This window comes from Melospiza georgiana, chromosome 21, assembly GCF_028018845.1.
Source record: "Melospiza georgiana isolate bMelGeo1 chromosome 21, bMelGeo1.pri, whole genome shotgun sequence".
NCBI lineage: Eukaryota > Metazoa > Chordata > Aves > Passeriformes > Passerellidae > Melospiza > Melospiza georgiana.
In genome coordinates this window covers 3162756-3175462 of record NC_080450.1, presented here as the reverse complement: position 1 = coordinate 3175462, position 12707 = coordinate 3162756, and the positions used below count along the sequence as shown (strand labels likewise).

Here is a 12707-nt window from a genome sequence, read left to right as displayed (position 1 = left end):
GAGAGGATTATTTAAAAATGAGATTAATTTTTAGGCTCAGCACAAGGGAGAGGAAGCAACTGAGCTCTGCAACACTCCATCAGAGGTGTTTGTGAACATGTGTGAAGATGCAGCACAGGCAAAAGCTGTCATGAAGCACCACAGATTTTGCCAAGTGTTGGCAAGTTGCATTAGCTGGAGTCAAGGATGATCTGACACCATCTCAGTTTGATTCCATGAGCTGTTAAAATGTTTGTCTGCATTTGAAACACTTCTATTCAGAAGGGCTCTCGTTTAAACAAGCCCTGATGGCTTAAATTAAAATGAGAAGTTATTTTAACAGAATGCTTAAAGCAGTTGGTCACCCTTGATTTTGAGGTTTCATTAGTAGAGGATTTATGAAACACTAACAAGTGGTGATGAGGTATTATAAGGATGGCTAAAATAGTACTGATGGATCTATTCACTCTTAAATATGCTACAGAACATTTTCAGTGGCTTACTCATGTGCCAGATGTACAATTACCTGAAAAGAATCATGTAGATAAACAATTCCTAATTCCTTATTAATTCCTCACAAATATATCACAGAAATTCTTACAAGCTATACATTGAATTTATCTTGTACAAACTGTAATTTATATCACAGAGCTGAGTCTATCTGTACTGCCTTTTTCTATAGCACTAATTCAGAGTGAAGTGTTCTTCTCACTGTTTTTTTAAAATCTGCTTTTAAAAACAACATCAGAATATGATGTAACATCTTTAATTTCCTGCTGCCCTGCTTAAACTCTTGTCACTTTTCAATAAGCCTCTCCTGCCTTTGTTTGTGCTGTATTTTTGAATAAATACACAGTTACCTTTGGTCTATGTGTTCAAACACCATTTTTAACACAATGTTCAGATTTCAGATTTTTTTAAATACATGAACACTCACACTGCTTGTGGCTCCTTAAATTTTCCTACTTGCTGGATGTGATACATGAGATCCCCACCATTGACATACTCCATCACAAAATACAGCCGGTCCTGGGAACAAAGTATTAAAGAGGCACAGAAATACATTAGAGACAGGATTAGATATTCATTGATCAGCCAAAAAGGAAAAAAAAAGTCACTAGCATGTTATTAAAAAGCTTTTAGGATTATTAGGGAAAAAATTATAGATCAGGAAATGGAAGTGGAATGTTTTGTACAACCTTCAAGAGTAAATGATTGATGAGATCTGTCTAGTTTTGCCAATTTTAGTGCCATGCTTTTACAGATTATTTGTCTCCAACAGTTTCAAGAATTATACAAATATAGCTCAGTCTGAAAAATCTGTCTCTAAAAATAAATGAAGAAAAAATCAAAGATGTTAAAAAATTCCAAATTGCTTTGAGGCCATTTCTAATTGCTGCTAGGAAGTTTTCCTTTGGAAGATGGTGTAGATGAGGCCCTTGAGGACATGGATTCTTGGGGAATATGGGCTGATGGTTGGATTTGGTGATCTTAGAGGACTTTCCCAGCCTCAGTAACTCCATAATTCCATGTCATCCAAGAGGCTGGCACAGTGACTCTGGGCCATCAGATCCAACCTCACGTGTCACTGGGAGATGCTTTGCAATGTGATGGGCAAATATCCACTGCACATATTTATAAGGAAAGAGAAAAAAAGCCCCTCAGTGTCACCAAGAAGTGACAGAAAACGGAATTAAATCCACCAACACTGATTCATGACTAATAACCCCAAGGTATAATAACAGCCATTAAGACTTTTCAAGTACTATCCTCAGAGCTTTAAAAGTATTTGGGAACCTTTGAGAATGTGGGCTTGAGGCTCTGACCCAGCAAAGCAGACACATTTAGGAATTGTCATGCTGGCCTGCTCCAATAACAGCACAAAGGAAAATCTTTGAAATTATTTTTTGTATTTAAGACACAAGGAGTAATTACACGTGGGATTTCTTCACCATTTTCTATGTGCAGAGGCTACCACACATGGGTTGGATGATAATAAATGTTACTGGAGTGATAAAATCCATGACCAGCAGCCTGGGAAACATCAGGGTGGCAAGAAAAAGACAGAGCTCACGTACAACTGTCTGGAAACAAGAGTGCAGCTGTGTCAGGAACGGGGGCTTATCTTGCAGTGCCAGGACTCGTTTCTCCACCATGGTGCACTCCACATCATCATCCTGGATCACCACGTCTTTCTTCAGGATTTTGACTGCATAGAGCTCCTCTGTGCCCTTCCTGTCTGCCAGCATCACCTGCAGGGCAGAGAAAGAGCAGAGTGAAAATCCCCCAGTGCTGGAGTCCTGGACGCTGAGAACTTTAAACTTGCTGTGCTTAAAGGCACAGACCCACAAGAGAACACTGCATTTGACCTGAGGCTGTGGAGAAGGACTCCAAAACTGATTGGTAGCACTGGGATTATAGGTGTGTAGTTGGTTAGAAGTGTGTAATATCACAGCGTGGAACACTGAGAGTTTGGGATTTTAGAATATAGAAATAAATATGAAGCAAGATGGAGGTTTTAGGTTGTTTCTGCTTTACCTTCTTTGTCCTTTTTCTTCTTGGGTTTGGGTGATGTTTTGCAATTGGATAGGAAAGTCTGCATTGGGGGCTTCCAAGGATCAGTTATTGAATTAAAAAGGGAAGATAATCTAGGTGTCCTTTCTTAATTGGACAGTTTAGTCTTAAAAGACCTTGTAACAAGAGATTGTTGGCCATTTTGTGCCTTGCTAAGAAAAGCTGCCAAACTCATGGTTGTGGGACTGTTTTACTGATAAGAAATAATAAACACTTGAGTCTGAACATGAACTACCATCTCAAGTGCCTTCAACGCAAACCCAGAGAAACCAATATCCCAGGCCAGGGAGGCAAGGTCACTCAGATGCCTGAAGATTTAGAGAGATGGCAAGCCAGCTTTTCCTTTAATTTGTACAGACAAATCTCATCAGAACTCCAAAGTCACGATCCTTGCGCAGTTCAGACAGCCTGTGCCCAAACCCACGGGCTGGCTGTGGGCTCACTGCTGAAGGGCTGATAAAATGTTAAGTCCCAGGAGACTTCTTCAGCAAAGGGCACTTTATCACCTGAGTTTTGTTCAAACAGGCAGGAAAATAGCAGTCTGTTCTCTCATCTATTGGATTTCTAATACATATACACACTATGTCTGGTTTTTTCCAATATTCACCCTTACCAATGTTGGTGACTTCCAGGACTGGCAGAGTGACCTAGGCATTAAGGGCAGAAAAGCAGACTTAATTTCCTTTAAACTGCCAAGAAGTGAGGATCTGAAAGTCAGCAATGAGTTCCCATCTTGCCCAACAGTCTGAGTTTTAAAAATTTATTTTTATTTTTTCAATATGCCAATCAGAACTAAAGTCTGCTAAGCCTTAGGGGGGAATAACCCTACTCCTGTTAAGACATCAAAAATTCCTTCCTCAAAAATGCACTTTTGACTCTGGATTTTGCTTCTTAGAGAGCTGTTTATTTATTCTTCCTCAAGGAAAAGGAAAAAAAAGAAAAGGATGTGAACGGATTAATTCTAAATTCCTACCTTCCCAAAGCTCCCCTTTCCAAGCACCATGAGGAAGTTGAAATCTGTCAGCTTCACCCTGTCCAGATTGTTGGATGGCACACTTGAGCTCTTGTCTTCTGTTGAAGTAATGACTTTGTTACCAGCTGGCCCAAGTTTGGCTTTCTGAAGAACACACACACACATACACACACAAAAACAGCAAAGTGAGAAGAACTGCCCATTTCCTGGCAGAAGGGATCTCTGGGTGGAAGTTAGAGCTGGAAATGGCCAGGTCTGAGGTGGCATTCCCAGGTGAGAGGCTGCATAGCAAAATATGCACAGACACACCTTCACAGACTCATTCCAGCAATACTTTTGACATTATTGAAGGAATTAAAGTGGAAAACTGTGTTCACGTATAACCAGATAAAGCAGATACACTTATCTGGTTAAAAGAGCAAAACCAAAGCAATGCCCAGAAACAAAATTAAAAAAATCATCATTTACTTTCAGGCCAAAAGCAGCTTAAATGGTGCTTTTGTTCTGAAAGACCAAAAAAAATAATAATAGAAAAAAGAGGCTATCCAAAATACCATGTTGTAATGCACATTGGGTATTTTAGGATATAAACAACCTCCTCAAAACATTCTCCTTTCAAATGGAATTCTTCAAATCATTGCATAGCAAGAGCTAAGAGGATTTTGACATGCACTAAGAACCTGCATTAAAAATCCCACAGCACATGAGAATTAATGCAGATGAACATGGCCACTTTCAAACCAGCAGTACAATCAACTTTGATTTTCAATCAAGGGTTGATCTGGAAAAGGGAGGAAGGGGAATTTTACAGACATGGGCTCTACCAGACACTCTGGTTTACAGGGGGCTGCAAGTCTCAGTATTTCACATGGGACACCATGGCATGGCTCAAGTAAGCTGCATTTCAAATCTCAGAGTTAATGCAAGAGAAAAAAGTAAGACTCACCAAAAGATAATGCAGGCTACAAGATAATATCCTTTTATTTCTCAAAATAATCCCATATACCAGCAGAAGCAAAGCCAATAAGGTTTAGTAATTCCTTGGGATATAAGTGCTGTCCCCATCTGTCTGGTGTGTTGGTCTGGTTAATAACCTCTAATATGGTTAATTTACTTTTGCCAGTGATGTATGTTTGACAATTCAGGGTAACTACTCTCTGTTTCCACAAAAGGGCAATATTTGTGTATTATCCCTCTTTCACAGATAAAGAAAATTACAGGAATGGAGGTTTATTCAAAGTCACACAATACCTCCCTTTAAAACCCATGCCTGACTTACACCTTTGGTACTGGAAACTGGGAGTTACAAATTTTCCCCTCCTCAGAGGGGTGAAAAACCTTAAAATTGAGGCACTTGATTCACAGACTCCATCTACTCCTGCAGTAATGACAAAATAACCTCCTGTCACTTGAAAACCATATCCAGCTTGGATGACTCTTCCTGCAACTTTGTAAGTGCAGAAAAATCTTATGCCCTGCCACGGGGATATGAATTTTGCAAGTTTAGATCTCTTTATTAAAAAACTTGCAATACAGCTTAGAATGGGGAGTTTCCTCCACAGCAATGTTATTATTTGTTTGCATGAAAACAGCATTGGAGATGCTGATCAGGTGCTGTGCAAACATTTAGGGAGAGCCAGTCCTGGATGTCAGCTTAAATCCCAAGGGATGTTCCCAGGGCAGGGCTGGCTGCTGGGACAAATCTGTACTGGAGCTCTCTGGCAGCACAAAGCTCCTCTTGAGGCCACACAAGATTGAGCCATGAGCAAAACAAGGGGGAAAAAAAAAACCCAAAATCCCAATATCCGTTATTGGTACAAGATAAAGATGTGGCTCAAGGGAGCAGCTTTGCTGGCCATGCCTTTGTGATGTTCCACAAATGGGATCTCAGATAAAGATCTTGCTTTTCTCATGCATAGAGCAATTTCAATATCCTCCTTTTCTCTGAGTAATGGAGATCCAAATCAGGCCCTGAATGGGCAGCACCAGCTTTATTTCTTACACCTTTAAACCCACTGGGCAGGGTGCTGGCAGTTTGTTTGAAAATGCATAATTCAAAACAAAAATCAAATTTTGTTCCAAAGCCTTTTTTTTTGGGGAGGGGGCATTACAAACCTGCTAATCAGGCAGGGAGTGCTCTCTGCAGCACAGCAAACCCAGGCTTTGGGGGTTTTCTGCTTTTTTTCTTTTTTTTTTTTTTTTCTGCCATAAAAAAGCATGGCAGGTTCACCAGCAGGCTCCTGTGCCTGCTGCTGGCTCCAGAGCTGGAGGCACTGCACTCACTCAGAGTCAACATGGGCTAGAACTGTCAGGATCTGAAGGCAGGATCTTAAAATAATATTTGAGAACCCAGCCAAGGCCTCCCTGCATCCTCTGAGCACTTAGATTCAATGAGCAACAGACATGCTCCTCTCAGTCCCATTTTTCAGCTTTTTTAAAGTTAGACATCACTCTGAGTTTGAAAATCTCTTTCTGCAGATGGCAGATTTTTGAGGAGGACAAAAACTCCTCCTGTGTTCCTCGGGGGCTCCTCCTGTGTGCTCAGGTGGGCTCTGAGGTGTCTGACCTGGCAGGAGTTCCTGGATGAGTGACCTGGGATGGTGACAATCCTGGGCATCCCCTGGCTGAGCTGCCATGGAGGGTGAGGAGAGAACCCTGCTGGAAAAACAGGGCAGCCAGGGAATGCTGGGGAGCAACCAGACTGACTCAAAGGAAGCACATAGCCCCAAAGCAGCAGGAACTCGTGAAATTATCATAACCTTATCAAAAACCCATCACCTTGCCAGCCACCATCCTCTCAGAAGCATGCAAAACCCCCTTTTTCACATTTGGCATGTGAATTCCTGTTACTGCTTTTTGGCTTAAGGTCCTAGTGGAAATAGAGTGAGGATTTCAAGACATTTCACTGAGCTCTATCATGAGTTTTATATCTGAAACACCTTGGCTGCAGCAGACAGAAAATGCCATGCAGCCAATATCCTCTTCCCGACTGCCAGAGCAAAACCAATTTTGCAGCTACAGAAGGGACATAAACTCAAATTATTCCTAAAAGCTTATTGGAAAAGACTGATATTTAGCCTTTCCTACCATGACTAAAATTGAAAGTCGCAGAATCCTATTTGAACCCTCCTTTATTTTTTATGGATATTAAAACTTGCTGAAGTTGAAGACAGTATTCCAGGCCCTGGATTAATTTTCAATCCACATTCCAACTCCTTGGCTTATTATCTCAGATAAAACCACAGTATTGTTACAACCAAGCCAGCCTGCAGCAAACCAGCCAGGAAAATAGAATGTTAAAGATAAATTAGTCTGCACTGGGAGCAGGAAAGTTAATCTAAAAAGAAAACAAGACATGCACATCATCTTACTTCCTCTGCTTTGGACGCACCTTATCTCGGCCAGTTCTTTTACCCTGAAACCACAGGTGAGACACATCTTATATATTCAGCCCAAACTCACTTCTCCATTGAGTGCTAAGAAATTACAGTGTGCTACATTGCAGAGACTCTGGGAATTTGGTAGGAGATTTTTGGAAAAGATATCTCAGGTTTCGCAGTAAAAACGCTTTGGATTTCTTTTTAATCTAACAATTGTACTTTTAATTAAATAGGAAAAAAGTTATCCAAAATCTAATGAGAAGTGTGATGCAAAGAAGAAAGAGAAGTGATTTAGGGAATAGTAATTCTTTCATTTTTTATGGCAATTGCAGTAATTCTTGATGATTCTTTTCAAAACTTTCTGATTTTCCCCCTGTGAAGAAAACTGGATAGGACAAAGCAATAAATGTGAATGTTGGTTCTTCTGCCTTCTGTGTGTATCTGTAGTAGAGAATCTTAGGAATTACAGAGCTAAAAGACTGAATTGGTAATTTTCCACATTAGCCAATAATAAATAAAAGTTGTGAGGATTAAAAATAAAAAAATAATTACAAAATTCCCTTTGATACTCTCAATCTCTTTAGGGTAACGAGTCTCCATCCAAGATGTCAGTGCTTTAACACCTTGCACTGCTCCCCTCTGCTGCTGGCTGAGACTGGCTTTGCTCCCACATGTGAACAAACACCAGGATCCAAACTCAGAGCCATCCCCTCCTACCCCCAGGCACAGCTTCAGGAGGGACAAACCCACCCCCTCTGCCACGGTCAGACACCCAGGCCACACAAAGCTTCGTGTGCAGCTCACTAGAGGAGGTGCTCCTCGGTTGTCAGGGAAACTCACTCCCAGCCAGTGCCCAGATGCCAGCAGGATCAGCCCTGGCACCTCATTTTTGAGAGGAAAAATGATAAATGAAAAAATATTTACCAACAATGCTGAATCCCCACCACATGAGCAGAGTCCGTCCTTTATTTATTGGCCCCACCAGCACCTGGTTTACCTGGGAGGTAAAGGCAGAGCTCTGCTGCCAGCAGCTGAGTGCTCTGGATTCCACATGGATGCCAGCATTGCCTCCTCATCTTTCCAGCTTCCACCCACCAGCCCTGCTCTGCCTGAGTGCATGATGGAACAAGAGCCTGCCCAAACCCCACAGCTCTGACTGACTGCACAGGGCTTGTCCCAGAGTCACAGAATCACTGAACAATCTGGAATGGACCTAAAAGATCATCTCATCCCACCACCATGGCAGGGACACCTTCCACCAGAGCAGGCTGCTCCACGCCCCACTGTCCAACCAGGCCTTGGGCACATCCAGGGATCCACAGCTGCCCTGGACAACCCAAAAATTGAGATTTGTGGAGCAGGAATGTCTCCTTGCCACAATTTAATCCCTTTACAAATTCTAAACAAAATCCCTGCTCCTCACATGGCAGGAAGTTCTCAGCAGGTCTTTGCCAGAGCCCCAGGTGCTTCTCAGATGTCCCTGGGTGAAGGAATCAGTCACCTCACACTGCCACACCTGGAGCCAAGGTTTCTGCTCCTGATTCTTGAATCAGCCCAAAGCCACTGCAGGTAACACTCTCCATATCACTCAGAAAAATGGCAAATGGATGGTGAGCAGTGAGGATGGAACAGCCTGGACAGTAAAAGTCCAGCTTCACTGCTCCAGCCCAGGGTAAAATGAATGCTCAGTTCTGCCTGTGGCTACCAGGACCCTGCACAAGGAGCATTGGAACAGCCCAAATCTCAGACAAACCTCAGATGCCACTGACAGAACCAGAAAAACTCAGACTAAGGATGGGAAAACTGAAATAACAATGATTTATCCAAGTCTCAAGGAAGGACCCATTCAGTTTCCAGTCATGTACACACCGAGTGGGAACTTTGATCAATGTGTTGAGCCATTAGCAAGCCTTTAATAAAGCAAATAAATCCAATAAATTTCAAGTCAAAATCTGGAAGAAAAGCCCCCCCCCATCCAGTGAAATGTTCTCTGTCATTGTGGCAGCTTGCTTCTTACATTATTGCATTTCCAATTCCTTGTAATTAGAGATGCTATGATAGACTATCAATTTCCTACTTTCCACAACTTAATTACCAGGATGCTGAGAATTTGAAATGAGAGGAGTCCATTTCTAAGCCCCAGCAAGACCTAATGCTTCACCAGGCTGTTTAATCTTCATGCCATGACCTAAGGGCACTTTGTAACTCATCAGCTGAGTTTTGCTGGAAGACAGGGAGGTGCCTGGGACAGGGAAACCTCAAGGATTCAAGGGGTTCACACATGGATTTCAGGCATTTCTTGGTGAATTTACACTGCAGCAACATTTCTCTGCAGCAAGGGGAACACTGAAGAGATATAAATAACCAAAAAGCTGTTTATCAGCACTCTGAGATTCATTTTCATGATGACAGTGTCACTATGGGGAACTGGGATGTAATTAGTAAAAACCACAATATATCAAAATGAAAATCTGTTTTTCTTTCAATGGCTAAAAGTTATTGAAAAAAGAGCTGGGAAAAAAAATCATAGCATTCCCATTGCTAGCAAAAAGGCATAGGGGCAAATGGGATGTTTCATAAAGATATAAATGAGGTGGGTAATAAAACTCTACCTGGGACTCAAATACCAACTATTTCATGCCTTTAGTTTACTTTTCCCCTAATTTCCTCTCCTCCTCCTCTTAAAATTGTTTTGTATTTACCCTGTTAATTACTAATAGTAAATTTATTTAAAGGATTTGCCTGCAACAAAGATTTGTGCTGTATGTGAACAGGATTAAAAATGCCTTTTGCAGGAAGCATGTCCAATCCAGGGGAACCCCACTCCTGAAGCCACCAAAGTGCAGGGCTGAGCAATCCCGGGGTGAGCAGAGCAGAACCTGCTTTTACACCTGCGATTATAAAGTATTTTGATTAGAGGGATAATTCTCATCAGTTATCAAACTTGAATAAAGGGCCGTGGGAAAAATATTATCCTGAATTTTAGTGAAATTATGGATTAAATTAACGGGTTTCTATTTTCTAAGGATATATATCCACAAACATTGTGGATGATTTCCTTATTTTCAGGCCTTTTGCAGGAGCCAGCTCAGCTCTGGGAGCTTTTCCCTGTTCTTTGCTGACCTCTTGTGGTTTCTCACTCTGAGGAGAAATTATTTTCTCAACCTCGACTTTACTTAGGATAAAGAAAAAAAGGGAATCTGAAAGGACAAGACAACAGTTTAATACATCATGGAGCTCCTCAACAGATCTTTTTTGTGGGTTTGTAACAACATTCCCTATTCAGTTATTTTCCTTAAACCTTTTTTGTCCTGCTGGATAGAAGTTAGAGCTGTGTGAAGTACCTGAACACATGATTTCTAAAATATTCCCAAATGTGCCAGGCACAAGGTGGAGGGAACCATATTCCCTAGAAAATTAGGACAGTGAAGTCAAAGGACTATGAAAGACATTGGGAAAGGGATGGATCTATCCCCAGACAGGAATTCCAGGGGATATTGCCCTGGACAACAATGTCTGTCTGTGTGAGCTGTGAAATCCAGAGAGGGAAGAGTTTCCAGTTCCCCATTTGGCACTGTCAACATGTTTAATCTGTTTAATAATCCTGCAGCCACCTGAGTCCACTTTGTTTCCTGCCTTTATTGCCAAACACTCTCTCCCCTGCAACAGAGCAGTGCCTAACGAGATGAAATGTAATTAAAGAGGCTGCCTAGGAATAATATTCAAGAATTCTTGCAGAAGTATCCTGTGGTGGTGGTAATAAAAATCCCCAAAAGCAAACAGGATGCTACAACAGCAAACCCCTAAGTGTCAAAAGAAGAATTGCTTTTCTATATGCTCTTCCATTCTTTAATTATGAAAATTACCGCTAGTTTTCAATAATAAAAAAACCTACAGTGTGGAATTTGCTTTTAAGCATAAACCTTATTTCAATAAGGGAAAAAGAAAATTAAAATTCTGTTCAAAAAGAATTTTTAAGGACTTCAGTTCTCCCTGATCTTAGAGCAAATCCCTGCAATCAAATCCCACCAGCCATTCAAAGCTGCAGAGCAGGACTGATTTTATAACCTTGGGATTCTGCATCCAAATCTTAATGTGCTCTGAAATTATTTCTCTCTCTCACACACACAGATGAAGGTGTTTTCTGCATGATGTTGAGAAATAATCTGTTTAAACACACACTTTGCAGTGGGGCAAAGGCAGGACAGGTGTGTGGCCCTTCCCAGTGTCTGATTATTCCATACACAAGTATTCACAATATCTCCCATTTGCTGTGACATTATAAATCGATTTATTTACATTTACTCATTCCTAGCTCAGAATTGTTGTGTTACCCTCAGGAATGCTGCCCTTCCTCCTTCACTTGCTCCTGCTGCTTCCTTCCAGTTCCAGCCCTGCAAACCTGGGACGGAACCTCCCCAGCAGCCCCAAACCAAGGGACTCCCCCACAGGTCCCTCCCAGAGATGCTCCTGGACCATGATCTCCAGGGCCATGGTCTCCTGAACCAGGATCTCAGGGCACAGGGATCTCCTGGACCATGATGTCCTGGACCATGATCTCCTGGCACAGGGATCTCCTGGGCCATGATCCCCTGGGCCATGGTCTCCTGAACCAGGATCTCAGGGCACAGGGATCTCCTGGACCAGGATCTCCTGGCACAGGGATCTCCTGGGCCATGATCTCTTACATCATGATCTCCTGGATGAAGATCTCCTGGATGAAGATCTCCTGGACCAGGATCCCCCCAGGAATGCCCCCGGGCTGAGCTCAGGGCTCAGCCTCACTGCAGCAGCCAGGGCAGGGGATTTGTGCTGATTTACCCAGAAAAGACAGAAAATAAACAAGAAAGCGTTTTCCCACGAAGAACCCTGAATTGCAGAGTGTCCCCAGAGAAACAGAATGCCAGCTTGCCCTGATGGAATTCATGTTTATAATCCACCAGGAATACACATGAATTTTGCCCGTGAAGCAGCAGCTGTGGGAAACCCTTCAATCCTTTTTTTGGGTGCACTCCTATGGTGGAAACACGAATTAACCAAGGACTTTTGTCAGCTTCCGTCAGTGCTCTTCAAGGCCTGGATTTTCCAATGAGGTGACAAAACTTCCTATTTCTGCCAGATGCATTTTATCAGGGTGACTTTTGCTCTGGTTTAAAAATGCATTTAAGCAGAGAAACTTCCAACTTCCCAGCAGAAAGCAAATTTCACCAATGAAACCACCAGGTGATTTCATTTTCAAAATGAAGAGTTGTAAAGGGCTGAGGAAGGGCAGTTCTCTTCTGCTCAGGCTTTTCTGAGATAAAAAAATCAAGGTTAAGGAAAGTGGTTAGTTTAATTTTTCTGGTTCAGTGTTAGAACATTTGTGAAAATCATGCATTAATAATATAAGCAACTCTTTAAAAATAACATGTTTTTATATTAAGTTTTTAAGTCTTGAATGATAATGTAAAGTGCTCCAGGTCAGCTTCAGTTGTAAAAATACTATTTGAAGATGATAATGGCTTCAATAATCTTAGATTCTTAGAACACAGTTTACAACACAGGAGCTTCAAATTTTAATCAAAATTGTAACTTCACCAATGTATGAGACAGAAAGTGTGGTTTGTGCCAGTGGCCTTTGCCCTAATAAAGCAAGATAATTTGTTAGAGATACATGCAAATAGAAACAAAACACATTTAAATTCTCAATGCTGAGATGCAACTTTATGGCAGTAACTCAGTGATGTGGGAATAGTTGAAAGGAGCAAAATGAGAAATAAAGAGGTGAGTTGGTATTTCAGGTATCAGAGCATCTGTGCACA

At 41.7% G+C, this 12707-nt stretch overlaps 2 protein-coding genes across 4 annotated transcripts in view; both read right to left on the bottom strand.

Annotated features, from left to right (window-relative positions):
* PRKCA (protein kinase C alpha) overlaps positions 1 to 12707 on the bottom strand; it is a 149208-nt gene that overhangs the window by 22368 nt on the left and 114133 nt on the right. For all 3 annotated transcript variants that reach the window (XR_009115473.1, XM_058038734.1, XM_058038735.1), the window contains 3 exons: positions 3527 to 3670; positions 2058 to 2231; positions 917 to 1008 (listed from right to left, as the gene is read on the bottom strand). Coding sequence is in view for 2 of the 3 variants with exons in the window: in XM_058038734.1 (XP_057894717.1) it covers positions 917 to 1008; positions 2058 to 2231; positions 3527 to 3670 (410 nt within the window). In the remaining variant the exon portion in view is untranslated. The remainder of the gene's footprint in view (positions 1 to 916; positions 1009 to 2057; positions 2232 to 3526; positions 3671 to 12707) is intronic.
* The window catches only part of CACNG5 (calcium voltage-gated channel auxiliary subunit gamma 5), a 173782-nt gene that overhangs the window by 47336 nt on the left and 113739 nt on the right, over positions 1 to 12707 (bottom strand). The window lies entirely within an intron of this gene.